Source organism: Tamandua tetradactyla, chromosome 3 (genome assembly GCF_023851605.1).
Source record: "Tamandua tetradactyla isolate mTamTet1 chromosome 3, mTamTet1.pri, whole genome shotgun sequence".
In the NCBI taxonomy this organism is placed as follows: Eukaryota; Metazoa; Chordata; class Mammalia; order Pilosa; family Myrmecophagidae; genus Tamandua; species Tamandua tetradactyla.
The window spans coordinates 137,274,972-137,300,893 of record NC_135329.1 but is presented as its reverse complement, the minus strand read 5'-3'; the positions used below and the strand labels follow the sequence as shown (position 1 = coordinate 137,300,893).

Sequence of the window (25,922 nt, the reverse complement as noted above, 5' to 3'; positions counted from 1 at the left end):
AAGGATGGTATTGAGAAAATTGATTAAATTTGAATGTGGACTGTTTATTTAGCTTTTAGTGTTATAACAATGTTCATTTCCCTAATTTTCTTAAATCTAGTATGGCTATTATATCATGTTTTAGTTTCCTAACTGATAATGCAAATACCATGTGATGGGCTGGCTTAAACAACAAGGATTTATTGGCTCACAGTTTTCAGGATAAGAGAATTCTAAAATAAAGTTGTCATCAAAAGAATGCTTTCTCCCAGGTGACCGTGACAGTCTGGGACTATCAGCTTGCGATCCTTGGTTTTTGGCTTTTCTGGCACATGGCAATGTACATGACAGCCTCTCCTGGATTTTCCCTTCTCTCCCAGGTTCCAAAGACATTCAGCTTCTGGCTTTTCCCTGTGGTTTTTTTCTCTGTCTGTAACCTTCCCTATAGGGCCTTCAGTAAAAGATGAAGACCCATCCAGTTCAGTTGGGCCATACCTTAACTGAAGTGACCTCATCAAATGGTCCTGTTTACAAGTGCTCATACCCACAAGAATAGATTAAGTTTAAAAACATGTTTTTCTAGGATATATAGCTTCAAGCCACCACACATAATCATGAGAAATGTCCTTGTCCTCAGAAAATGTACTCTAAAATACATAGGCATGAAGGGAGCAAGTTCTGTAACTCACAGTTGAATGGTTCAAAGGAAAATGAATTATTTATGTGTGTATATATATGTATTTGATACAGATATGTATCTTTGGGGTGCAAGGGAGGGAAGGGGGAGAGGAAGGAAGGCAAGCAGACCAGGTGGGAAAGGTGTAGATGATTGCTCAATCAGGGTAACAAGTCATAAGAATTCTTTATTCTTTGCTTGCAAATTTTCTGTAAGTTAAAATAATTTCAAAGTTAAAGTTACCAAAAAGACATGATGGAGAGTACTTAAATGAGGATGAAGGAAGAGAAAAAGTACTGCTATTGCCATGGATGGATGCCTAGTCAAATAGATAGAGATGAAAAAAATTACTGTGGCTATAAATTTATAACAGTGTAGACTACAAACAGGAAGTACATGATGGAAACGTTTATCTGTTAAAAGCAAATTATCCCCTTTTAATCACATTCGGATATATTTAAGTGTGGGGTTTTTTTGTTTGTTTGTTTGTTTTAAACATGGGCAGGCACCGGGAATTGAACCCGGGTCCTCTGGCATGGCAGGCAAGCATTCTTGCCCGCTGAGCCACCGTGGCCCACCCTCAGATATATTTAGATTATAGAATAATTTTTTTAGAAAATCCATGGAACTACACTACACAGTGAACTCTAAATTCAACCATGTACCATATTTAATAATACAATTATAAAGATGTGCTATCATCAATTTTTATAAACGTTCCACACCAATGCAAGGTATTAATAGGATGATATATGAAAATATTTTATGCAAGATTTTTCTGTATACCCACAACTTCTCTAATATGCGGGAGAGGGGCAAATTATTACTTCCAATTGATGAAGATAGTGATATAGGGTGCTCCAGGGTACCTGCCATTCCTCCCACAGAATCTTTGCACTATTAGCAAAAACTTGTAGAGTCATCTTCCTCCACATGCTAGGAAACATTTAAGGGGTGCAGTGATGGGATGAAGGCCAAATAAAGAAAACACAGCTTTAAAAGCAGTAGGAGACGCTCATGGCAACCTTGCTGGCCCCACTACCACCCCAACATGGGGTGGAGCCAGAATGTGCTCCCATCATGGGTCCCTGGCCCTGTTCTGAAGTAAGCAGAATAAATTCCATGGGCATACTGCGATCCTGTATGTTGGTGCCAATCTACTGAGTTAGCAGCCTGAATGACAAAACCAGGAAACTTCTCTTTGGCTCACCCTTCCAGAATTTGCCCTACAGGTAGAAGCAGTTTGCAGACAACTAAAGTAGCATAAGAAAAAATTAACTCAAAGCACCAGGTGAAAGGATTACTAACTTTAAGTCATACAGAGGATACAGAAAGGGGGCACAAAGTCTATCTCATAGAAAGTAGGGGGGCATTCAAATTCCCGTGAAGGAGGGAATTCCTAAGGCCATTAGCAAGCACACACCCAGGAAAGATGAAGGACAACAAGAGATGTCTACAGTTCACAAATGTCTCAAGCTGATCTTCATAGAACGGACAAACACTGAATGACAGCATCAGCCAATGCAAAGCCAGTTTGCAAAGACTGGAAAGGTATTTTTTGCATTGGTTTGTTTGTTTTTGTTAGCTTCTGACACTCAAGGAAATTTCTAAAGTATCATTAACTGGATACAAACTTAAAGAATAGACAGCTCAGGGACTAAATCCCAGAGTTAACATATTAAAATGTACAGTGTACAATAAAAGATTGCAAGACAAACAAAGAAATAGGTAATGATGGCCTATCCAAAGTAGCAAGATAAAAAAAATCCAGAAATCATTTACAATAGTAAATAAAGAATCAAATATCTAGGAACAAATTTAATCAAGAATGTAAAGGACTTACACATGGAAAACTACAAAGCATTGCTAAAAGAAATCACAGAATACATAAGCAAATAGAAGGACAATTCATGTTCATGGATTGGAAAACTAAATATTGTTAAGGTGTCAGTCTTACCCAAAGCAATTTACAGATTCAATGCAATCCCAATTAAATTTCCAGCAATCATCTTTGCAGGAATGGAAAACTAATTATTAAATTTACATGGAAGAGTAAAAGGTTTCAAATAGCCAAAAACATCTTTGAAAAGAAGAATGTTGGAGGACTCATGCTTCCCAATTTTAAAACTTATTATAAAGCTATAGTAATCAATACAGCATGGTACTGGCACAAGAACAGACATCTAAAACAATGGAATCAAATTGAGAATTCAGAAATAAACAATGATATCTATGCCCAAATTTTTTTTGACAGGCATGTGAAGCATACTCAATGGGGAAAGAATAATCTTTTCAACAAATGGTACTAGAAAAACTGGGTATCTATATGAAATAGAATGACGGTGAACTCCTATCTCACACTTTATACAAAAATCAACTCCAAATGGATCAAAGTCCTAAATACTTCTGACAGAACTAAAATGAACATACAATATGTCAAAGCACAGTGAGATGCAGACTAGAGGGAAATTTATAGAACCAGCTTATATTAGAAAAGAAAAAAACGATCTCAAGTCAGTAACCTAAGCTTCCACATCAGAAGCTCTTTAAAAAGAGCAATTTATACACAAAGCAAGGAGAAGGAATAAAATAATAAAGATAACAACAGATTTCATTGAAATTGAAAACAGAAAAACAAGAGAGAAAAATCAATGAAACCTAAAGCCAATTCTTTGAAAAGATCAATAAAATGTATAAATTCTAGCCATATGGACCAAGAAAAAAGACACAAATCAGCAATATCGGCAATGAAAGTGTCACCATCACTATAGACCTCAGAGACATTAAAAGGATGGTAAGGGAATACTGTAAGCATATATATGCACATAAGTTCAACATTTTAGATTAGAGGAGCCAATTCTTTGAAAGACTCTAATTATAAAAACTCACTCAAGAAAAAAAAATAGATGACCAGATTATTCCTATTATATTGAAGAAATTTAAAAGTTAAAAGTTTTCCAACAAAGAAAACCCTAGGACCAGATAGGTTCAATGGTGAATTCTTCCAAATATTGAATAATATCAAATCTACCTAATCCTTAACAAATTTTAGCAAACTGAATATAGCAGGATACAAAAAGGATAATATAACACAATGTGTTAGTGTTTATCCCATAAATTTGTTTGGATCAGTATCTCAAAAATCAATCAGTATCTTTCTTTATAACAGACTAAAACAGAAAAATCATATGACTATGTCAACACCCATTCTCTCAGCAAAGTAGGAGTAGAAGAGAACTTGCTTACCTAATAGAGGTTATCTACTGGGGAAGGGACAGGAGACTTCAATGAGCATCATTCTAAATGGGGACTGAATGATTTCCAGCTAAGATCTGAAACAAAACAAAGGTAGCTTTTCTCACCACTCCTATTCAAGGTCAGATTGGAATTGTTAACCAGTGCAATAAGGCAAGAAAATGAATATAGGCATGGAGATTGAAAAAGAAGAAATAAGAATTCTCTATTTGCAGATGACATGCTTGTCTAACAGAAAATCCCCAAACATCTGCAAAAATACTTTGTAGTACTAAAAACAGTTTTTAAGGTTGGAAAATACAAGCTCTCTCTCTCTCTATTAAAAAAAAAAAAAGAACAATTGTATTCCTACATGTTAGCAATGGACAATTGGAATTCTAATTATATTTTAAAGTACAATTTACCAAAACAATGGAATGCTTTGGTATAAATCTAGCAAAATACATACAGGATCTTGATTATGAAAAGTACAAACACTGATAAAGTAAACCAAAAAAGACCTAAATAAGCAGAGATATATTGTGTTAATATATTAGAAGACTCAATATTTTTTGTTGTTTTTTAATTTTTTTTTGTTTTTAGTTTATTTTTTAGTTTTTATTTTTATTTTTTGTTTAATTAGGACTCAGTATTTTTAAGAGACCAGTTCCTCCCAAATTTTTCTGTAGACTCAAAGGGATCCCAACAAAATATCAACAGGCCTTTAGGTGGATATTGATAAACTGATTCTGAAATCTAAAAGGAAAGGCAAAGGAACTAGAATAATCAAAACAATATTGAAAAAGAACTAAGTAGACAAAAATCACATTACCAATTTCAAGACTTACTATAAAGTTACAGTCATCACACAATATAGTATTGGTGAAAGGATAATTACATAAATCAATAGAACAGAATAAACAATCCAATATAGACCAAGAGAAATACAGTCAACTAATTTTTGACAAGGTGCAAAGGTAATTTTAAAAAGAAAGGATACTATTTTCAATAAATGGTGCTAGAATATTTGGATGACCGTTTGCAAAAAAATTGAAAGTTGGCCCAGACTTCACACCACATACAAAAGTTAACTTAAAATGGATCATAAACGTAAATATAAACATAAATTATATTTCTAGAAGAAAATGTAAGAGAAAATCTTTGTGACTTTGGACTAGACAAAAAGTTCTTAGATGTGACACAAAAAGCATAATAAAATTTTTTAAAATGCTAAATTAGACTTCACAAAAAATAAAAACTTTTCTTCTGTCAAAGATATTGCTTTTAAAAATGAAAACAATTAGCCAAAGACCAGAAGAAAACATATGCAAAAAAACATTTCTGACAAGGACTTCTATCCAGAATATATCAAAAATTCTCAACGCTTAATAAGAAAACAAATATGAAATTTTAAAAGATAGGCAACAGATCTCAACAGACATTTACCAAATAAGATACAGAGAGTAGATAAGCACTTAAAGATATGTGCCACATCATTAATCATTAGGGAAATACAAATTAAAACCACAATGAGATACCACAGTACATGTATTACAATTACTAAAAAAAAAAAATTGACATCAAAAGCTGGCTCAGGTGAGGGGCAATTGCACTGTCTTCCTTTGCTGGTCGGATTACAAAATAGTACAACCACTGGAAACAATTTGCCATTTTCTATTTTCTTATAGTTAAGTAAACACTTACCAAATGAACTAGCAATTCCACATGTGGATTTGCCTGAGAAAAATAAAAGATTTGCGCTAACACAAAAACCCATACACAAGTGTCTATAGCAGATTTATTCATAATCACCCAAGTTTGGAGACAATCCAGACATCCTTCAGCAGCAAATGGGTGAACAAAGTGTAGGACATCCATGTAATGAAATACTACTCACCAGTAAAAAGAGAAAAACAATTGATTCACCCAAAAACATGGATGTATTTCAAAAGCATTTAGCCAAGTGAAAGTAGACCAAAAAGACTATCTAACATATGATTTTATTTGTATGATATTCTAGAAAAGGTAAAACCCTAAGGATAAGAGTATATCAGTTGTTGCCTGGGGTTGGGGTGGAAAGGGGTTGAGTAAAAAGCAAAAGGGAGTTTTTGAAGTGTTCTGTATCATGACTTGTAGATGCATTTCTCTATGCATTGTTAAACACAAAATGGTATACTACAGACAGTTATTTTAGGTGTATAAAGAAGAATAAGGGGGGTGGAGGTGGGAGATGAGATAAAAGGGAAGGTAACCAACCCTAACAAGTGTTGGTGAAGATATAGAGCAACTTGAACTTTCACCCATTGTTGGTAGAAATGTAAAACAGTAGAACTTTAAAAATCGGCAGTTTCTTTTTTTTTTTTTTAATTATGTGGAAATGCACAGAAACTAGAATAACCAAAGTAATCGTGGAAAAGAACAAATTTGGAGAATGAATACTACCTGAATTCAATATTACTATAAAGCTACAGTAAACAAGACATGTGCACTTGAATAAGGACAGATAGATCAATGAGATTTATACTATAGATCATTTGACAACTTTATTAAAGTATAATTGACATGCAGTAAACTGTACATAAAGAAGATGTATAAATTGGTAAATTTTGACACAAGTAGACAACTATGAAGCCATCTCCATAATCAAGAGAACAAACTTGTTAATTACTCCTAAAAGTTTCCTCCTGCCCCTTTGTACTTCCTCCCTCTCACCCCTCCCTTTCTTCCATCCCCATACTGCTCTGCTTTTTGTCATTATACATTAGTTTGCCTTTCCTGTAACTTTATGTTAATGGGATCATACAGTAGATTCTCTTTTCTGGGTCTGGCTTTTTCTGCTTAGGATAATTATTTTGAGATTCACTCATGTAGCAGAATATATCAATAGTATTGAGCCTCATCAAACTTTTCTATCAGTAGCTCATTCCTTCTATTGCTGAATAGTACTCAGCCATATGGATATAGTAGAGTCTGTTTATTCAACTGTTAATGGATATTTGGGTTGTTTCCAATATTTGGCTATTTAAAATGAAGCTACTATGAACATTCATGTACAAGTATTTATGGACATATACTTTATCTTGAGTAAATGCTTAGGAGTGGAATAGCCGGATCATATGGTAGATGCATGTTTATTTTTTATTAAGTGCAGATTTATTGAGATTTATTCACACACCATACAAGTCATCTGAAGTATACAATCAGCGGCTCATAGTATCATTACATAGTCGGGCATACATTCCCATGATCAATTTTAGAACATTGTCATTACTCCAGAAAGGAAATAAAAATAAAAAAGAAAACCCTCTTTATTTCTCTCCTATTATTGACCCATAGTATTGGTGTGGTACATTTGTACTATTTATGAAAGAATATTAAAACATTACTGTTAACTATTGCCCATAGTTTGCAATAGGTGCTATTTTTCCCATATAGCTCTCTATTATTAATTCTTTTAATAGTGTTGTACTTTTGTTCTAGTTCATGAAATAACTTTTTAAATATTTTTACAATTAATCACAGACACTGTTCACCACAAAATTTACTGTATTTTACATTCCCATGTTTTAACCTCCAACTTTCCTTCTGGTGACATACATGACTAAACTTCCCCTTTTCACCACATTCACACACCATTCAATACTGTTAATCATTTTCACAATAATTTGCTACCATTGCCTCTATCCATTTCCCAACATTTAAGTTCAACCTAGTTCAACATTCTGCACATATTAAGCAACTGCTCTCCATTCTTTAGACTCATTCTATATCCTGCTAATTAACAGTCTGTATTTTATGTCTGAGTTTACATATCATAATTAGTTCATATCAATGAGATCATACAATATTTGTCCTTTAGTGTCTGACTTATTTCACTTAACCTAATGTCCTCAAGATTCGTCCATGTTGTCACATGCTTCAGGACTTCATTCCATCTTACTACTGAATAATATTCTATTGTACATAACACCACATTTTGTTTACCCATTCATCTGCTGATGGACACTTGGGTTGTTTCCATTTTTGGCAACTGTAAATAATGCTGCTATGAACATTGGTGTGCAAATGTTCATTTGTGTCCCTGCTTTCAGATCTTCTGGGTACATCCCGAGTAGTGGGATTGCCAGGTTGTAAGACAACTCTATACTTAGCTTCCTGAGGAACTGCCAAACAGTCCTACGTGGCATCTCTACTTTTTTACATTCCCACCAGCAGTTAATAAGTGTTCCAGTTTCTCCACATCCTCTCCAACACGTGTAGTTTCCTACTTGTTTAATAGTGGCAATTTTAGCAGTTGTGAGATGATATCTCATTAAGGTTTTGATTTGCATTTCCGTTTTAACTTGTGAAACTGAGCATCTTTTCATGTGCTTTTTTTTTTTATATACATGGGTAGGTACCGGGAATCGAACCCGGGTCCTCTGGCATGGCAGGCAAGCATTCTTGCCTGCTGAGCCACTGTGGCCCGCCCTTCATATGCTTTTTAGTCATCTATATTTCTCTCTGGAAAAATGTCATTCATGTCTTTTGCCCATCTTTAAACTGGATTGTCTGTCTTTTTATTATTGACTTGTAGGATTTCTTTATATATTCTGGATATAAAAAACTGGCATTTTCTTATAATGACAAATACACTTTTAGTATAACTCTCAAGAATGGAAACAATAGTTCTATAGCAGAATAGTAAATACCAGAGTGAAGGCATAACACTGGCTTTCCAAGTCAAAGGGTCACATGATCCATCCAGACATGTTCTTTGTATATTTGTTAAGAACACCCATATGAAGGCTGTTGGGTTCATAAATTTCTTCCCCCTGCCCCCACCCCAAACACATTCACACAGTCACAGGGTTGGGCTACTGACAGCTATGTTTAGAGTATCTGACCTGGCTCACAGATGATTGGACCAGGGATAGACAATTGAATCAAACTGAGGTAATCAGACTCTCCTTCCTAGAATCCAGGATTCTAAGGGTTTAGCACAGAACAGTAAAAGAAGCCAATTTGTAGAGAAAGAAACAATTAATGACTAACATTTATTGACTATTTCCTTAATGTGTAACATTGTTCTAATCACTTCACCTGTGTTAACCTAGTCACTCCTATGACAATCCTATTAGAAAGTATTTCAGTCAGGGTCCAATCAGAAGACAGAAATCAGACAGTGATCTGAACGTGGAATCTTTAATATGAAGAATTAATAAGATAGTTTAGGAGAATAACTATAAAGATGTTGACAAGAACTCTAAAGATACCCTAGAACTGAAGGAGAGTACCCAAAGAGGGAATAATTCAGAGAGTTGGCCCTCCCTAAGGCTGGGATTCAGACCAAAGATGTAGTTGCAGTCCACTGGATGGTGAGATTTTCTGGTTTGCCCAGCCAGACCTGGTCCACAGCCAGTAGACAAGAAGACGGCAGGCAAGCCAAAGATGATGGGCAGGGAATCATGGCTGGACAGGCAAGGAGGAAATACTCCCTACAGGGAAGCTGAAGCTGGAAACCAGTTTCTGGGATGCCTGTAACACTGACTGGAAATCCACCTTTTGTCCAAGTGCCCCCTCCCCTTTTTCTTCTTTCCTCAGTATCTTTCTAGGGATCATTTTTCCTCCATTCATTTCTACATACTTTGATATCTTGCTTCATGGGTTTTTCCCGCTCTCTTCTATCTTTATTCTGTCCCTCTTGATTGATCCTTTGCACTTTCAAAATTGGTTTTTCTAATCTTGAAAAATAACTCTGCTCACCTCTGATGTATCTCTAGTCATTGTTCCATTATCTCATTCCTTTTAAAGACTACCTTCTAAAATCAAGGCTTTATACTCACCATCTTCAACTCTTGTTTAAAATTAAGTGAAATGTAGGTCCCAGTGTAGGGTCTTATGAAAAAATTTTCCTTTTTCATAAGAAAATTTGGCTGTGAGTAACTTTATTGATGCAAGCACTCTAAGTTTTCAAAATGCCAGGTTAGCTACTATCCTCCTCAATAACATAATGGGAAAATAAAAGAAAAATACTTATGATAGGTTAGACATAGGTAAAAAGAACATAACCCAGGTAAAGCACAACTGTAGATACTCTGTTTCTGGTCATCATAAATTATATCTCCTCTGCTCACTGTTTACTTAGCAGGGCAAAATGTTTCTATTGTTTCCTATTTCAGGAATGTGATTATTTTGAGGCTATGGAAATCACAAGTTCTTAAAATAAATTTATAGGAAACTTTTTGTTTAGGAATAGATTCCTCATGCAAAATTACATTAGTTAAAATTATATTGTAATAGAGAATTGAATGTGCTGATTAAGCTATTAATGAACTCACTACCCTGTGTGTTAAACTTGCCATGATAGTGTGTATATTTTTAGAAAGCTTAAGATACAGGTTTTATCTTTTTCCATCAGGCAATTTAAAACATTGTGATTCTAATGGATTAAAATCTCAAACCAATGAGGAATCTTATTCTTCCAAAATACCTCCTTTCTTTGTGGGTCTCAAATCTGCCCCTTTCTCCCATCAGTCTATAGTTAACCAATTTTGAAGAATTTATTCAGTGTAAACTATACATGGTAAATTTTTAGAGTTTGGTGGTGATGATTGCCATGACTTCCTTTAAATTGCAACTTCCTTTGATTTCTATAAAGTTTCACTATTGTCAGTCCCTTCCTACATCTTCAATTCCTTACTGTTCTTCTTTATTAATTTTCGCTTGCCTTTTAGATTTATACAGCATCAGCCTTTTTGTTGAGCTAGTGCTGCAATTCTAACTTTCTGTTAGTCTTTTCTACTTGGATTTTCAGTTGTTACCTTTAACATAATATGTTAAAACTAATCTTACCATATTCTCTCCCGCTCAACCTCCAACAAAACCAGGTAGAAGTCAACCTACTTTCTAAGTGTCTATGATTATTTGGGTCATCCCTCTAGATCAGCAAAAGAATTAAATATAAAATACAGACTATACAGAGGAAGGAAAAGTTATTTCCATGCGAAGATCCAAGGAAGGTTATAATGGACTAACCTCCAATATAACCTCATTTGAAGAATGAGAGGACAGTCATATCAGATAGCAGAAATATCATAGAATAGTGATCAAAAGCATGCACTTTGTTAGAGCTCTGAAGCTATGAAAGTCTGCAGTACCCCATACAGGACCTGTTTAAAAAGTTAAAAAAGTGATCAGACTTTAAGTAGTGATATGAATGAAGCTGATCTGGGTAAGACTAAGGTGTATCAGAATACAGGGTAAAGGATGATATCATCCATATTTTAAAACTTCAACTTCTGTGTGAAACTAAAGGGAGAGATGTTTATTTGGTGCAGAATTTATATATTGGATAGTGCATTTCCTAATTTAACTTGTATGGTCAGTTAGTTGAACACCATAAGTACATGGAATCTTGAATAGGGTGTGAGATTGTGTTGGTTTGTCGGGGTTAGTGCGATGCCCCGATATATCCCAGAATAAGTGCAATGCCCCAATATATCCCAGAATAATTTCGGCAGTAAACAAACAAGTATTTGCAAGTCCCCTTAGGGGACTGGGGAGAAAGGAGGAAATATTCAACTTCCCCATTTGGAAAATTTCTGATATTCTCGCAGTAGGGACAACCAAATCAATAGACTGAGCCCTTGATCTTGGGTTTTGCCCCTATGAAACTTATTCCTGCAAAGGATAGGCTAAGCCTACTTAAATTTAGACCTAAGAGTCACCCCCAGAGAACCTCTTTTGTTGATCAGATGTGGTCTCTCTCTCTCTAAGCCAACCAGGCAGGTGAACTCACTGTCCTATATGGGACATGATTCACAGGGGAATAAATCTCCCTGGCAATGTGAAACAGATATCCCAGAATGAGCCAGGACCCAGAAATGAGATATTGAGAAAGGCTTCTTGACCAAAAGGGGAAAGAGAGAGATGAGACAAAATAAAGTTTCAGTGGCTGATGGATTTCAAATAGAGTCAACAGGTTATCCTGAAGGTTATTCTTATGCACTACATAGATAATCCTTTTTAGGTTATGGTGTATCAGAGTGGCTAGAGGGAATTACCTGTAACTATTGAGCTGTGTTCCAGTAGCCTTATTTCTTGAAGACAATTGTATAAAGATATAAGTTTTACAATGTGACTGTGTGACTGTGAAAATCTTGTGTCTGATGCTTCTTGTTCTAGTTTGCTAGCTGCTGGAATGCAATACACTAGGAATGGAATAGATTTTTAAAAGGGGAATTTAATAAATTGCTGGTTTACAGTTCTAAGGCCAAGAAAATGTCCCAATGACAACAAGTCTATAGAAATGTCCAATCAAAGGCAGCCAGGGAAAGATACCTTGGTTCAAGAAGGCCAGTGAAGTTCAGGGTTTCTCTCTCAAGTGGAAGGGCACATGGCAAACACAGTCAGAATTTCTCTCTTATCTGGAAGAGCACATGCTGAACACGGCATCATCTGCTAGTGTCTTCTCCTGGCTTCCTGTTTCATGAAGCTCCCTGGGAGGCATTTTCCTTTTTTCATCTCCAAAGGTCACTGGCTGATGAATTCTGCTTCTCGTGGCTATGTCATTCTGCTCTGCTCTCTCTGAATCTCTCTCATGCTTCAAAATGTTTCCTCTTTTATAGGACTCCAGAAACTAATCAAGACCCACTCAAATGGGTCAAGACACGCATCAACCTAATCTAGCTTAACAACCACTCTCGATTAAATCACATCACCAGGGAGATGATCTAATTACAGTTTCAAACATACAATACTGAACACAGATTAGAAGAAACAGCTGCCTTTACAAAATGGAATTAGGATTAAAACATGGCTTTTCTAGATTACATACATCATTTCAAACCAGCACACTCCTTTTATCCAGAGTATGGACAGATGAGTAAAAAAATACAGATTAAAAAAATAAATAATAGGGGGGACAAAGGGTAAAAAAAAAAATTGGGTAGATGGAAATATTAGTGGTCAATGAGTGGGATGCATAAGGGGTAATGTATGGTTTGTATGGATTGTTTTGCTTTGTTTTGTTTCTTTTACTGGAGTGATGCAAATGTTCTAAAAAATGACCATTGGTAATGAATAGATTTTATTGTGAGACCTTAATTGTACACCATGTATGGAATGCATGTATGTGAAGATTTCTCAATAAAATTAAATAAAAAAGCATGCACTCTGGAGTCAGATTGCCTGAACCCAAATATCAGCTAGCCTACTTAGTAGCTGAGTGAATCTGTAAAGTCCCTTAACCTTTCTGTGTCTCAATTTTCTCATCTATAAAGTGGAATAATAATTCTTATGATGATTAAATGAGATAATATATGGGAAGCTTTTAGAGCAATATTTCCAGGCATATAGTAAGCACTATATAAGGTTTGCTCTAATGATGATAACCACAGATATAGGAAAATGAGAAACAAGATAGCACGTTCAGAGCACTTATAGTAGTTCAATATTGCTAATATGAACATGAGCAGTGACAGTGACTGACTGATAAGAAGGGACCACAAAATGAAAGCCTTAAATTATGTTGAGTGCTTTGGCTTTAACTTATGTTGATGAAGAACTATTAAGAGATTTGTAAATGAAATGACGGTAGGTATGATGTGAGCAGATTTTCACTTTAAACTGAAGGAAACAGGATGGGGTCATTAGAAGCTACTGGGAAAAGACAGGTATATAGGGATGATACTTAAGCCTGGAATGCCTTCCTCCACTCTCTTTCTACATACTGATACCGAACCTACTTCTCAGTATTCAGACATCTTCCTTGTTACTGATTGCTAGAAGAGGATTTTCTCTCCTCTGAATTTCTGTGCAATTTTGATGTCTATGTATAAACCAGGACTTTATTATTATTATTTTTTGGCATGGGCAGGCACCGGGAATTGAACCCAGGTTTCCAGCATGGCAGATGAGAATTCTGCCACTGAACCACCATAAGATCTTCCTTTCAATTTTTCTTTTTTTTTTTTTTCAAACCAGGACACTTTTGAGAGTAAAACAGACACTGCCCATAATTATGCCAAGACAACAAGCATAAGGATTCTTCCAGGTAAAGCAGGATATGGGGTTACCCTATGTATGGCACCTGTAGAAAACTTAAACTGAATTTACGCAGTGGTTTGGAGCACAGTTTCTTCCCGTCATGATCCTCATCCTTTTCTTCTTCTATAAGAATGTACATACCAAATAGTGCCTGATAAACAGAGGCTGGACCTTAAATATCTTTGTATCTTCTAGAGTGGTTTGTGCACAAAAAGTTTTGGTGGATATCTAGTAAAGGACTGGATTACTTAATTTTTAGCATTGCTTAAATAGGCCTTTTTAAAGTTATTTTCACCTCAGAAGCTTTTATCCCTTTACTATAATATCAAAGGGCTATCATTATATAAAAGATATATTAAGTAATAAAACATCACAAAGGTTACAAAGGAAAACTCACCTTGGTAATTTTTGTCAATTTTGGATATATATAACAAATATTTAAATGGACATATATTACATGAGTAAGAGCACATACACTACTTTTCTCTTACCTACAAAGAAATAGAGAGAGGATAATGAGAAGATGGCTGAGTAGGAAACGTAGTCTGTAAGTCTCTTCCGCACCTGTGTATGGGGCAGGTTTGGAACAATGGCCACCCTCACAGCCCAGCCCAGTGATCTGCTAGAGTAGAGGATGGGCATCCCTAATGCCGTGGAGAGAGAAAAGAAATGTACGATTCTTTACCAGCCTCTTTCTCCCGCTGGACCCTGGATGCTCTCTTTACAGCCTTCTTCTGGCCTACAGAGTTTCATTGTCCCCTCTATTTGCCAAGATACAGACCTTCTCCTTCTACTGGGTGCTTAAAGTAGGTAAACCTTTGCCCCGGGCTTTCTGCTTCAATCCTTTTTTGCACTCCTTTTATTGTCCCAATTTGGGTGGGGAGCAGAAAGAAAAAAGAATATAAAAGGCCTAAGAGACCTCTGGGGCACCATCAAGTGGACCAATATATGCACTATGTAAGTCCCAGAAGGAAACAAAGAGAGAAGAGGGCAGAAAGACTATTCAAAGAAATAATGACAAAACTTTCTAAACTTAGCAAAAGACATGAATATGCACACCAAAGAAGCCCAGAGATGCCAAACAGGATAAACATGAAGAAAAATGCACTCCATCATATATTTATCACACTATCAATTGCAAAGAACAAAGAGAGGATTCTGAAAACTGCAAAAGAAAGCAATGTGTTATATATAAGGGAGTTCCAATTAGATTGAGTTTCAGTTTCTCATCAGAAACCATAGAAACAAAAGCTGAGGGAGTCCATCACCACTAGACCCATCCTACAAACAATGCCAAAGGGAGTTCTTCAAAACCAAAAGGAAAGGACACTAGATAATCACTCAAAAAGGCATAAAGAAATAGTAATCTATGGTAAGGGTAACCATTTGAGTAATTACAAATGCCAGTATTATTATATTGTATTTTTGGTGTGTAACTCTACTTCTTACTTAATACAGGTGCTAAAATGCAAATGAATAAAAAGAAAGGAAATCTATGTTTCTGAATACAATGTATAAAGATATAATTGATTTTTTAAAAAAAGGTCGGAGGGATGAGGTTTATAGGAAAGGTGTATGCTACTGAATTTAAGTTGGTATCAAATCAAATATAATTGCTAGATATTTAGGTTGTTACATCTTAACGCCATGGTAGCCACAAGGAAAATGTACGAAAAATATACAGAGATAGAAAAAAGAAGGTACTCAATATGGTAAAACACACACAAAAAATCAAGTAAACATGGACAGAGATAGAAAAAAGAAGGTACTCAATATGGTAAAACACACACAAAAAATCAAGTAAACATGAAAGTAGATATAAACAGAAGAATTGAGGGACTTAAAAGATATCAGACTTACAAAGACAAAATTTTAAAATGGCAGAAGAAAGTCCCTGCATTATCAGTAGTGACTTTAAATGTAAATACACTAAACTCTCCAGTCAAAAGGCAGAGATTGGTAGAATGGGTAAAAGAACATGGCCTAACTGTATGCTCTCTGCAAGAGAGTCACCTTCAGCTCAAAGATGCAAGAAGGTTGAAGGTGAAAGGATGGAAAAATGTATAGCATGTAAGTAGTAAACCAAAAAGAGCTGAGGTAGCTATACCAATATCAGATAAAATAGACTACAAGTAAAAAACTATTACAAGGGACAAAGACGGTTATTATATACTGATTTAGAGATCAACTCAACAGGAAGATAAAACAATTATAAATAAATATGCACCTAACAAAAGAGCCGAAAAATATATGAAGCAATACTAAAAGATCTGAAGGGAGAAATTGATGGTTCTACATTGATGGCAGGAGACCTCAATATGTCACTTTCAATAATGCACAGAGCATGTAGTTAAAAGATCAATAACGAAGAACAAGACTTGAACAATACTCTAAACTAACCAGACCTAACAGACATATAGAACATTTCACCGAACAACAACTGAAAAAGCATTCTCCTAGAGTACATCTGGATTACTCCACAGGAGAGACCATGTGTTAGGTCATAAATAAATCTCAATAAATATAAAATATTGAAATTATACAATGTACCTTCTCCAACCACAAAGAAATGAAGCTACAAATCAATAACAGAGGGAGAAATAGAAAATTCACATGTGGAAATTAAACAACATATTCTCAAACAACCAATGGATTAAAGAGGAAATCAAGAAGGAAATTAGGAAATATCATAGGCAAATGAAAATGACAATAAAACATCCCATACCAAAATGTATGGGATGCAGCAAAGACAATGATACTGAAATATATAGCTCTAAATGGTTACATTAAAAAAGAAGAAAGATTTCAAATCAGTCATAAGCAAAAACTGGAATAAATAGAAGAACAAACTCAAAGTAAACAAATGGAGGAAATAACAAGGATTAAGTGAAAATAAATAGAGAATAACAAAATAAAATAGAATTAGAAATACCAAAATTTAGTTCTTTGAAAAGATCAATAAAACTGTCAAACATTTCATTAGACTGATGAAGAAAAAAAGAGAGAACACAATTAACAAAAATCAGAAATGAAAAGGGGGTCATTACCACTGACCTCACTGAAATAAAAAGTACTATAAATTCTTTTTATGATACCAACTGTGCCATTTGAAAGTATTATGTGCCCTAGAAAAGCTATATTTTAATCATGATCCAATCTTGTAGGAGCAACCTTTTTTTTTTTTAATCCTGATTCAATATTATATGTAGAAGCTTTTGAGTAGATGTGATTCTCCCAATCGTGGGTGTGACCTATGATTAGGTAGAAATGACACTAAACTAGTTTATTGGACTCCTTTAAAAGAGGATACATTTTGGAGAGAGTCAGAAATGACAGCGCCAACAGACAGAGAGCCAACAGAAACTTCAAGGCTGACAGAGAGAGCAGAGGCACAAATGTTTGAAGATGCTTGAAACCCAGCAGACACTGCCGTGTGCCTGCCAATGAGATGTTAAGCCAGAAACTGGAGAGAGCCAAGGGAAGCCAAGAGATGAAAGCCAGCCCTAAACAAGCAAAATGAGTAATCCCCCCATGGACAGAGACTGAAAGCAACAGAGTCCAGGAGCAAGGGACCAGCAGATGCCAGACACATGACTTGCCAGTTGGCAAAGCTCTCCTGGATAGTATCAGATTTTCTTGAGTGAAGGTAACCTCTTGTTGATATCTTAATTTCAACACTTTCACTTCTTTAAAACTGTAAACTTGCAACTTATTAAATTTCTCTTTTTATAGGCCATTCCCATTCTGGAATATAGCATCCCAGCAGCTTGCTAACTAGCACACCAACAAATTAGATAACTTAGTTGAAGTGGACAAATTCTTAGAAATGCACAAACTACCTACACTGGCTCAAGAAGAAATAGATTTCAGCAAACAAGTTACTAGTAAAGAGATTAAACCAGTAGTCAGAAATATCCCAACAAAGTGAAGTCCAGATCTAGATTGCTTCCCAGGGGAATTTTACCAAAAATTCCAAGAAAACAACACCAATTTTGCCCAAAATCTTCAAAAAAATTGAAGAGGAGGGAACACTCAATGAGAAAAGAATGGCCTCTTCAACAAATGTTGCTAGGAAAACTAGATTTCCATTTCCAAAAGAAAGGAGAACTCCTATCACACACCTTATATAAAAATCAACTCAAAATGGATCAAAGACCTAAATAAATGTAAGATCCAGAACTGTCAAATTCCTAGAAGATAACACAGGGATGCGTCTTCAGGACTTTGGATTAGGCAATGGTTTCTTAGACTTTACACCCAAAGCACAAAGCAATAATAACAACAAAAAAAATACATAAATGACACTTCATCAAAATGTAAAACTTTTATGCTTCATAGGACTTTATCATGAGAGTAAAATGTCAATTTACACATAGGAGAAAATATTTGGAGACCACATATCCAATAAACGCTTAATATCCAGAATACAAAGAAATCCTTCAATTTAACAATACAAAAAGACAAAAGACCCAATTAATTAATAGGCAAAAGACTTCTAGAAGACATCTTCAAAGAAGGTATATAAGTGACCAAAAAGCACATGAAAAGATACCCCACATCATTAGCCATTAGGGAAATGCAAAGCAAAGTAACGAGATACCATTTCCCAACTCCTATTTAAAACAAAATAAAACAAAAACAAAACCAGATAATTACAAGTGCTAAAAAGTATGCAGAGAAATAAGAACACTTATCATTGCTGGTGGCAATGTAAAATGGTACAGCTCCTGTGGAAGATAGTTTGGAGGTTCCTTTGAAAGCTTAAGTATGTAATTAACATACGACTCAGCAATTCCACTTCTAATTATATACCCCAAAGAACTGAAAACAGGGTCATAAATGGATATTTGCAGACTGATGTTCACAGCAACATTATGCACAATTGCAGAAAGATGGAAGCAATGCAAGTGCCCATCACCCAAAGAATGTATAACCAAAATGTGGTATATACACAATGGAATATTACTCAGCATAGAAGAAATGAAGTTCTAATCCTGCAACAACATGGATGAACCTTGAAGATACCATGTTTAGTGAAATAAGCCAGGCATAAAAAGACAAATATTGTTTGATCTCACTGATATGAAATGATTAGAATAAGCAAAGTCATAGAGCCAGAATCTAGAATATAGGTTACCAGAGGTCAGGGGTAGGGACAGGGAATAGGGGCTTTAAATGTACAGAGTTCCTATTTGGAACAATGGAAATGTTTCGGTAATGGATGGGTGATGAAGGTAGAAAGGTGGTTAAAAGGGGGAATTGTTAGGTTACATTTACAGTAACAGAATAAAAATTATTTTTTAAAAAAATAGACAGTCTAAGTGTAAGTATATATATATGGATAGTGATAATTATTACCAAGGTATAAGATGCATAAATAGATTTTTAACTCTTTAGAACTTAAAGGCTATATAATATTCCCCCCCCTTTTTTTTTACAATGTTGGAATTATTGAGCTTGCCATTTTAAGTTTATTCTTCTAAAAGGAATTAAAGCTTCTGGACCTTGTTTTCTCTTCAACATTACTTGGCCTGATTCTTATCTGCATTATTAATGTTCATCTTTCATCAAGGATAGTGAAGAAATGTCCTGTTCAGCGGTAGTTTTTGTAGTCATAGAAAGCACAATGTATATCTGCATCCCACTCTCTGAGACCCCATCCTCAACTATGTAAAATGGAAACTTAACATTAGACAGTCAGAACATTTCCTCACCTCTATATAAATTTCCTTTTCCCACACCTGCAGGGGAGCTCCCTCTACTTTTTGAGTGGGATGCTGCCCAATTCATGAATCTCTCAATAAAGCTGTGAGATCCTCAACTGCAAGAAAAGTTTTTCTTTTAATAGTATCTACTTGAAACAAGAAAATGGAAAATACACAAAGCAATGCAAAATAGTATCTCAAAAAAGCTCTATGGTGACAAGCATAGGGGAGTTCATTGTACAGTTCTTCAACTTTTTGTATATTTGAAAATTTTCAAAACAAGAATTAGATGAAAAAAAATACACTGCCACAAATTAAAGCCCATTATAAATGGATCTTTTACAGAGAGTCCAGGGTGTGAGCCCCAGCTGTTTTCATTCAGCTAATTAAGTCATGGCTTAATAGGTAGAACTGGCCTGGACTAGTGAATAAGAAAACAAGAGTTACATGTGAAAAGAGAAAGCCTGGACGCTTTTCCCAACTGTTAGGGGGAAACACAGTCTCTCTCGATGGACAAGTTTCTCTTCCTTTTTTTTTTTTTTTTTTTTTTTTACATGGGCAGGCACCGGGAATTGAACCCAGGTCCTCTGGCATAGTAGGCGAGCATTCTTGCCTGCTGAGCGAACATGGCCCACCCAAGTTTCTCTTCCTGAAGTGACATGGAGTCCAGTGTCTTCATTAAGGAAGAGGAGACGCAGTGTGCATCACTGAGAGCTGACACACTGATGAGCATCTGACTAGTCTCTTTCAGAAGTCAAACTCATGGAATGAGAAATATTTTAGGGTAAGTCAAAATAACAAATTGGGATGAAGCAGTTGCATGGGGCAAAAAGTATCATACAAGTGACTATAGTATATAGATTCTTAAATGGATGCAGAAAAGGAAGAAATGAATGAAAAAGGCGGAGAAAGGAAAATCAGTGAGAAAAACTAGCTATGACATCCACAGAGGAGATCACACTGGAGTATAACAGTCTACAGAACTTCAAGTCTGCTGGGCACGAAGTTGCTGTCCGTTCCTTTACTTCTGTGGACTCAACATTTTACATTGGAGTGTATTGCTCCTAAGGAATGCTAGTAGCCCTGCTATACACCAAGTTACCAAGGGTCAGACACTTATGCTAAGGCCTGATTCTTCTCAACCTAAGAAAACAATTAGATAGACGTAGAGTTACCTCACATCCAGAAATAATACTGTGTTTAGGAAGGAATGCAATGTGAATTTGATGTTGGTAATATTTTCTAGATATGAACTTGGACATAGATGAGTAAAATCCAAAATCACTGCGACTGTGACCAGCATGGCTCGGTGTCTGGACTGAAGGGAGGCAATGGGGAATTAAGAAAGAAAGACAAGAGACAAAGATAAAGTTAAAGCTGAGTCAAGGTGGGACTCTGAGCCCTGATGGAGACTCAAAGACCCCAAGAGGTTCAGCACTGTTTATCTTATAGGGCTGCAAAGAAAGTAACAAAAGTATAACTAAAAAAGGGGAAGGAGGAAGCACAGGCTGAACCATCTGCTTCCCTGTGGAAAGTTAAGCATGTTTCCCAAGGCCTCCTTCAGCCCCAGACTCAAGTAGCTTTGCAACACATCAGTCTTTTCAGGACATCAGGTGCCTATTCCCACAGAGACAGCTTTGCTATGTCACTGCAGGGAGCACGAGACCTCTGTCTCATCCATGCCCAACATAAAACAATATGCTATCATAATGTCACACCACGCAGTACGGGAGTTATCACTCTTCCTTGGACTTATTCTAGCAACCAGCAAAGAATACTTTCAAGAAGTAGAAGGAAAGACAGATGGCATCCAAACTAAAGATATTCTATATGTCAGAACTGTAAAATTTAAATAATTCATTTTCTATTTCAAAATGCCAGACTCTTAAAATGTGTTCTTCTGGGCGGGCCGCGGTGGCTCAGCGGGCAAGAGTGCTTGCCTGCCGTGCCAGAGGACCCCGGTTCGATTCCCGGCCCTAGCCCATGTAAAAAACAAACAAACAAACAAAATATAATAAAACAAGAAAATGTTTAAAAATGTTTCCCTTTCTTCCTCCCTTCCTTCCTTCCATCCTTCTTTCCTTCCCTTCCTCCCTTTCTTTAAAAAAAAAAAAAAAAAAAAAAATGTGTTCTTCTGTCTTTTCTCTCCTACTTTTACATAGATGACATGTAAAGCTCTAGCCAAGAAAAATAAGTATCCTGATAATTCTGTCATAATATCTCAGTAAAAACATTCACTATATCCAGAAGTTCAGGTGAGCAGGAAATAAATCCACTGTTATCAGAAGTTCTCAGCCATGAGATACCTCAGTTGCTGAGATATTTTTAAAGAAAAAGTATCATACCATGGTTTAAAAGAAGCCAATTGAAGGAATTGAATCAAATAATTCCCTGAACTATATGAAGTGGTATGAATTTCACCTTGTACTTGATATATTAATCCCTATTGATGGGCACAGACCACTTAATTTATTCTCTTGGTAAACTGCATATCCTAAAACAGTTATGAAAACTGTATAACTTGTAATTTATTCATTTCCTTTGGTGAATATTTGTTCACTTTATTTCTTTTTACTAGACTTTAAATTCCAGATGGGCAGGGACAAGAATTTTGTTCTCTGCTGTGGTGGCACCTCTTAAACGCTTGATGAATGAATGAACGAATGATTTTTAAATGACACATTTAAAAATCTAGAATTCAAAAAAAGCCAGAATTCAAATCACTTCTTCAACTTTTTCTTCAGTGTCATTTACAGAAAGGAATGTGAAAGGCAAGTGACTGACCACTATTCTTTTTTTCCCTAACTTAAGTGAAAAAAAAAATGAAGTACATTAAAGGGATGAGTTATGACAGCCCTTTTTCTTCGCATGCTTCCTAATCTTCTATCGAATAACAGCATGAGGACCCTTTTATATTCTTTGATCAAATACACACTATTTAAAAGGTCTGGTCCTTTTCTACCTTGTTATCTAGAAAATAAAAGACTGTTAGATAGCAAATAGAAGGTTGGATCCTAATCTTAGGTAAAACGGCTTGCCCATGGTCAAACAGTTCATTGGGTAAGGAAGGCAATTTCCTGTAACTATGGGGAATGGATAAAATTGTGTTCCCCCAAAATATATTTTGAACTCCTAATCGCTGGTACTTCAGAACGTGAACTTATTTGGAAATAGGATCATTAAAGATGGAATTAGACAAGTTTAAATGACGTCATGCTAGAGTGAGGGGGGCCCTTAATCCAATATAACTGATGTCCTCATAAGAGGACATTCAGATAGGCAGATAGTGGGGAGAACAACAGGTGATGGCTGAGGCAGAGAAGACTAGAGATTGCTGGCCTCCACCAGAAGCCAGGAGAGAGACATAGAACAGATTCCTTCCTAGGCACACTTTTCATATAAATTCTCAGTGAACCAAAAGCATACAGTTCAAGATACCCACTTTGATGACTATCTTGGACGGTTAATTCTCTCTGCCACATCCTGAGTGCAGATCAATCTAAAGGCTTTGAAGCTCAGCAGGTACTACCTGCGATCCATCACTACAAACTTTCAGCTTGACTCAATGTCAGAAACAGAGAAACAGCTTTCAGGAAAACAGTACACACCTCTTTGGATGCAATGCACTTTAAAGGGAAACAAATGAAAAGTACTGTTTTTCCCTGAAGCTTGGTGTAGTAGGTACCCAGCCCCTTAGGATTGCCAATCCATAACCAACTGGTATGGAAAAAGTTCATGTTCATTGACTCCTCAAGAAACTTAAAATCTGGTTAGGGCAACTCTGTATCAAGTCAACTAAAAAAATAAGTAATTCTAGGATGGAAATTTGGGATCCATGTAAGAGATTCTACAGACATCATTTAATATCAAATCTCATCCACTAATTCTAAAATCTCTTTAAATGGAAATAGGAAACCTCTTAGTCCAGCATACATCAATTTAACTCCGAATAACTGAAGAAATCTATGTGTAGCTGATAGTTGCCTGGTAGATGCAAACATGAAAGTTTGCAGAGGGATTCATTTTCAAGCTTATAATCAGCAGTGACAAAATACCAATCAATCAAACAAAAAAAAACCATGAAGGACATATTTACGTCATTTGTCCCTCTCATCACCCGGTTAGGGAAAACGGACTAATTCAATGTGCATTCTAACAGCATACACAGGATTGCAGCAATACCCAAAAACGCTTATCCCATTTCCGTTAAGAACTTGTGCTTTTTCTGCGCCACCCTGTGGCCGTATTACAATCACAAGAGAAACTTAAAACGCTGTCGCACACGTTGGTCAAGCTTTCAGATACCCGCACTGCGGTAAAATTGCTTCAACAAAAGGGCAGAACATGGTGTCTCTCGTTGTAGCCACTGACGAGAAAAAGGCTTGCCCTATTTTCCTCTTCTCCCCCATTTCCTGGATTCCGTAATTTTACAACCCCGCGCCGGCCCGTCCACTCTCCTAAAGCCACTTGTTTCCCTGTGCCATTCCCCGCGTCCGGCCGCGTCCCCTTCCCTAACCTGAGCCCCGACCGGGCCTTCCGCGCAGCCCTGCGCTCTGGGTGCCTGCCGGCGCCTCTGCCTCTCCTCCCGCAATCCCTGCCCCAAAGACCCGCCCCCTCGAGACCGCAGCCAATGGCAGCGCGGCCCCACCCCTCCCCTCTCCTTGCCGCGTCCGGGCGCGGGAGGCGCGTTTGGGCCTGTGCAGTCGAGCGGCGGGGCAGTGGGCTCCTCTCCTCGACGCTGGGCTGTGGCAGTGCGCTTCCGGAGTGCCGTGAACCAGTATCTCGGAGCCATGGACTCGCAGGGGCTGAAGGTGAGAGGGCGGGCGGGGGCCCAGACGAGGCTTGCTTTGGGGGGTGGCGATCGGTGGGGGGCGTGGACTGAGCTTGGGTAGAATTCACGAGGCCTTCATTACTTTGTGGTACTTTGCTGCCCAGCTGGCCTGGTGCCCCCCGGCCTCGCAGGGCGGGCCTGTTGCTTCCATTACCTGGCCCACCTCGGGGACTCCAGCTTTGGAATCCTGAGGTCAAAGCCAGCTCTCTCGGAGCTCTGCTTTATCACTGCCCATAGTGTGCTTGTTCCCACCCGGTTTGTTGTGTTTACTTTTATATGGTGTTTGCTAGAAAAGCCTGAATGACACAGAACACTTACTGCACTTCCAGATATGATTTTTAAGGACTTACAGAAAACTAGATACAGCTTTCCCTTGGACAGCAGGAACACGGAAAGACTATATGAAAACAGTTAAAGACATGGGACTTATCTTAGGTTGATGGGCTTTTCTATTCATTTATCACTGATTCATCCAGTTAGCAAATATTTAATGAGAGTCCACTTGATAGATGATATGAAACCGAAGATATGACGCTTGAGGTTTCCTTTCAGGATGATGGTCTTCTCTACCCATTTGTTCACTGATTCACCCGTTCCGCAAATTATTTATTGAGCGCTCACTGTGTCTCCTAGAAGGCGGAGATACAATGATGAGCAGATCCAAACAGCTCCTGCCTGCACATATAAACTGTCTGAAGTTGGAGAAAAACCTTAAGTTCATTCTACATATGTCAAATGCCTATCTTGTGTCTAGGTCTATGCTAGGTACTCGAGATTCTGCAATAATAAAACTAAGGAAAAAGCCCAGTCTCGGAGCTTACGTTGGAGTAAGTCAGACACGGATAAGTAGAATAGGGAATGAGCTAGATGGTGATGAGTGAATAAAGGACAGCATTGAAGAGAAGGAGGGTAAAGGAGTTCTTGAGCTGTTTTGATTTTTACCTGAAAAAATTGTTTAACTATTTGTTTTTTTATGGATACATATTATATATTCACATACCATGTAATCATCCAAAGTGCAGCTAGTGGTTCACGATATCATATAGCTGTGAATTTATCATCACATCTTCTTGTTTCTTTTTTTGTGAAAAATATATACAAAAAAGTAATAAATTGCAAAACACATCACAACAATTATAGAGCAGATTTCAGAGTTTGGCATGGGCTACAATTCATCAATTTCAAGTTCTTCTAGCTGCTCTAAAATACTTGAGACTAAAAGAAATATCAGTATAATGATTCAGTACTCATGCTTCACCATCACCTTTGACCTATCTCCCGCTCTTTACAGGTATTTGGGTTGTGCCTTTTCTAATTTTTTCATGTTGGAAGGGGCTGTTGATAATATGGGATAGGGGGTGGAACTAGCTGATGTTCTGGAAAGGCTGGCCCCTCTACATTTAGGACTTATATGGTCCAGGGACCCTTCTGGAGGTTGTAAATGTCTGGAAGGTTACCCTAGTGCATG

General features: G+C 36.8%; 1 protein-coding gene and 1 long non-coding RNA gene across 2 annotated transcripts in view; one reads left to right on the top strand and one right to left on the bottom strand.

The window, feature by feature from the left end:
* The window catches only part of LOC143677715 (uncharacterized), a 187,143-nt gene extending 162,936 nt beyond the window's left edge, over window positions 1–24,207 (bottom strand). Inside the window, exon 1 of the long non-coding RNA XR_013172831.1 lies at window positions 24,140–24,207. This is a non-coding gene — a long non-coding RNA (uncharacterized LOC143677715). The remainder of the gene's footprint in view (window positions 1–24,139) is intronic.
* A 90-nt stretch (window positions 24,208–24,297) lies between these two features.
* Window positions 24,298–25,922, top strand: part of TTC21B (tetratricopeptide repeat domain 21B) — a 99,754-nt gene continuing 98,129 nt past the window's right edge. Inside the window, exon 1 of the mRNA XM_077154052.1 lies at window positions 24,298–24,434. Coding sequence (XP_077010167.1) covers window positions 24,414–24,434 — 21 coding nt within the window. The 5' untranslated portion in view covers window positions 24,298–24,413. The remainder of the gene's footprint in view (window positions 24,435–25,922) is intronic.